This window comes from Myotis davidii, unplaced genomic scaffold (genome assembly GCF_000327345.1).
Source record: "Myotis davidii unplaced genomic scaffold, ASM32734v1 scaffold642, whole genome shotgun sequence".
NCBI classification, from domain to species: domain Eukaryota; kingdom Metazoa; phylum Chordata; class Mammalia; order Chiroptera; family Vespertilionidae; genus Myotis; species Myotis davidii.
In genome coordinates, this window is record NW_006293957.1 from 668,367 (window position 1) to 672,001 (window position 3,635).

General features: G+C 64.4%; 1 protein-coding gene across 1 annotated transcript in view; it reads right to left on the reverse strand.

Annotated features, from left to right (window-relative positions):
* Positions 1-1,983: 1,983 nt before the first annotated feature.
* The window catches only part of OPN4 (opsin 4), a 9,667-nt gene continuing 8,015 nt past the window's right edge, over positions 1,984-3,635 (reverse strand). Inside the window, exon 9 of the mRNA XM_006767920.2 lies at positions 1,984-2,022. Coding sequence (XP_006767983.1) covers positions 1,984-2,022 — 39 coding nt within the window. The remainder of the gene's footprint in view (positions 2,023-3,635) is intronic.

A 3,635-nucleotide genomic window follows, 5' to 3' on the forward strand; every position in this document is an offset into this window, starting at 1 on the left:
CCAGAAACTAGCTCCCCGTGGCCACAGGTGCCTCCCAATGCCCAGACTGGGGGTGGGGCGTGGGGGGAGGTCTTGCCTGCACCCCTGGGCACAGGGCCTGAGCGCAGGCCCCGGGCAGGCTCACACCCCCAGACCCTCGGGGCCAGGGGTTATTCCTGGCCCTCCTGGCTCGCTTGCGCTGGAAAACCTGACAGCAGTATGGAAAGCTTCAGCTGCCAGCAGGCACGTCAGGCCTGTGCCCTTTGCGCTGGAATGGCAGGGGGCAGGGAGGAGGAGAGATGCCATTTGCTCAGCTGCTGGGCCAGGGGCCAGGGGGGCAGGGAGGGCAGCGTGTTCAGTGTGTTCAGCCCACAACCCTGAGACAGCATGTTCTGGGAGGACCTAGGACCCTCGGGACTCCTGCCAGGGTGGCCTCTGGGCCAGGAAACCTGCAGAAGCCTTACCCCAGAGGAGACCTCAGGCCCTGGGTTGTCTGGAGAGAGATCAAAGCTCGCCCTGGCGCCTGGCCGGGGAAACTGAGGCTCGGAGAAGGCACTGGCTGAGCTGTGCCCTGGCCTTCCCACAGGGCTGGCCTGGGCTGGGCCCAGCACTGAGCGCAGGCCTGGGCGTGAGCAAGTGAGTCCCCGTGGCCAGCACCCGCCTCGGGCCTGGGCCTGGCGCAGACAACGTGCCGGTGCCAGGAGTCCCCATATCACAGCAGCATTTGGCCGCTGGCCCGAGATCACAAAACTGCCACTTGGAAGAAGCCAAGGAGGCACTGTGTTCCTTCCTCCACGTTCCACCTCCTCTCCCTGTGTCATGTAGCCCAGCCTGTTCTCCCTGCTGCGCCTGGCAGGAGGCCAGCAGCTCGAAGCGCCCCTTCCCTCCCCCCACCAGCCCCTGCCCTTCCCCCACGCCCCTCCCTCCATCCTGGCTCCAGCCCTATCCCCCCTCCTAAGGAGGCCTGTCCTTCCAGGACCCAGAGGACCAGCAGCGTGAACAGTGTGGGGAGAGGCAGGAAGGGGAGGAGGGGGAGCCGAGGCTGTACCTGGAGATGCAGGCTCTTCTCTGGACTTGCGGACCTGCCTGATGCTGCCTGGGAAAGGGAGGGCTAGTAGGAAGGATGCTCTTAAAGGTGAAGGCCAGCCCCTCCCCCCCATCTGCCTCCCCTGGGAGACCCAAGACAGCCATTGAGCAGCTGGTACCCACAGGCTGGGTGGGAGCCGCTTCTGGTAACAGCAGCTCGCTGGCTAGTGGGGTGAGGGCAAGCCTGAGGGCAAGCCTGATCTTTGTCCCTTCTCCACTCCTCCCCTCATAGTTTGAGACAGGAGCCTCGGGAGAGAGTCACAAGGTGGGGAAAAGAGGGGAGGGAGGAAGAGAAACTGCTGTGGGCCCACACTCTTCAGGCCTGCAGTTTCTCTCCCATTTTGGCATCAACAGATAGAGACCAAGTTTGTCGAGACTGCTGCTTTTTATTTCCCTCTACCCTGTCTGAGCTGCACAGCCGGGGATGAAGGCCACTGATTTACTAGTAAAAGAAATCGCAGGTGCAGTGCGTGCGCACACGTGCTCAGGGCATGCGGGTATGTGCCCGACAAGGAGCGTGCGCACGAGCGGGGGACAGTGCAGGCAGCGCTGCAGGGAGAGGCCAGGGCGAGGAACAGGCTCCCGGTGGAGGGAGGCGCGTGCCAGCCTCCGGGCCTGAAGCACCGTCACGGGCGTCGCTCGGACAGGACAGTCACACACGCACTTGCGGGGAGCAGCTGCCGGAAGCAGGAGGCCTGGCTCCACTGCTCAGGCTGAGCCTGGGGAGCAGGCTGCCCGGATGAGAAGTGGGTGCAGACCCCTTGGCGTGGCAGAGTTTTGTGTTTTAGGCTGTGAATCCAGCACACCACGGTGACAGGGCCACTCCAAGGCCCACAGCTCATGGGCTGATCCTGGGTCTGTGCGAGGGGCCTTGAGGGGCTGGACGTGTCCCAGAGGAAAAGGAGAGCCAAGGGGGCCCTACATCCTGGGGTCCGGGCTAGGGAGCAGCCCCTTGGTCTGAAAAACAAGCAGCACACATCTGTTAGCCCAGGACTGTCTCCCTCCCCCCTCCCCACCCCCACACCCAGCCTGTGGGAGCAGCCTCCGGTGGCCCTCTGCAGTGAGGGACAGTGCCTGAGGGCAGGCTGTCCTGGGTCAGGGTGGGCCTACTCTGAGAAGCGGCACATGGCCTGAGAGATGGAGCCAGAGTGTCTAGGTGCCTGCAGGGGCCCCCAGGTCCCTAGGCTCCTAGGTCTGGACTGAGATCCCTCCACCCCACTGTCCATTTCGCCACTGTCCTCATTTCTCTCCCTGTGCTGGGGCACCTCCACCCCCCCTGCTCGCCCTGCCCCCTCGCTCCTCCACACCTCAGTCCTGCTGCCCTACAGCACCGCTTCCTCCGGGCCTCTGCCGCAGCTCACTCATCCAACCTGCCCTTGCGGGCCACACAGAGGCCGGCAGGGCAACATCCTCCCAGGGTCCGCCCACAGCACCAGGCCTGGAGAGCCCTCTGGCCAGCGCTTGAGTGGCTTTCCCAAGGCTCCTGCCACCTCCTGCCCTCTCCTCCCCCTGCCCCCAGCTCCCAGGGCCCTTTGGCTGCTTCTGAGGTCACAGGGCAACGTTCTGTCCCAGGATCCTGAGGGCCCCTGGGCCCCCTCATTCACACAGCTGTTCCCTCAGCCTGGTCCCTCCTCCCCCACTCTGCCTGGCAACCCCCCCTACACCCCCTTTCCCTGGGAACCCTTGGGGCCTGGCCTCGGCTCCCACATCCTGTGTGCTGATCCTCGGTGGCAGTGCTTGGCACCGGTTAGGAGCCTGCCGATGAGCCACCCCTTTTCCCAGCCCGGTGTGCCCCCAGGCCAGGCACTGTGGCTTTTGTCATCGCCCCCCAAGCCGGGGCGCAGGCATGCCTCTGTCCGGCCCCTACGCCTGTGCACGATGCAGGGGGCTCAGGGCTGGGGAGTGAGTCCTCGTGGGGCTGAGCATGGGGGAGCGGTGCTCCCTGAGCCACTGAAGTTGGAGGGGGCAGAGGCTCCAACTGTAGGGGCAGCCTGGGCTCCCCTCTCTGGGACATGCAGGAGGCAGCCTTGGAGAAGGACAGCAGAAAAGTGCCTGTGGTCTGGGCCTTGCTAGGGAAGCTCAAGAAAGCCCAGAAGCCGGGGGTGTTGTGTGGGTGGGGGTGGAGGACGGGTGGGGGAGGCGGCCTCAGGGCCTGTGCGCGTGGCATTTCCATGTTCCAGAATATGGCCTTCTCTAATCGCCACTGGCATTCCGTTCCATAGGCACTTGGGCGACAGCTGGCTTTCTTTTAATAGCCACAGTATTCTGGGTGACACCCTGGTCGCCGGGCACTGGCAGCGAGCACACACACGGCATGCACCCCCACCCAGGTACGCCCAGCTACACAGAGGTGCGCACCACCCACACTTGGTGACACGCAGAGCTTAGAGAGACGCATCAGGGAGCGCTCTGCTCCTGTGGGTCGCAGGGACAGCATGTGCGAGCACAGGTCGCACACACGAGCGCTCATGTGTGCATCTGTCCCAGCACAGAGGCCACCGCCACGGCTGCCTAGTGTGTCAATCACAGTCACAGACGCCCTCAGGCCTGCTCAGAGACTCTGAGAGTCA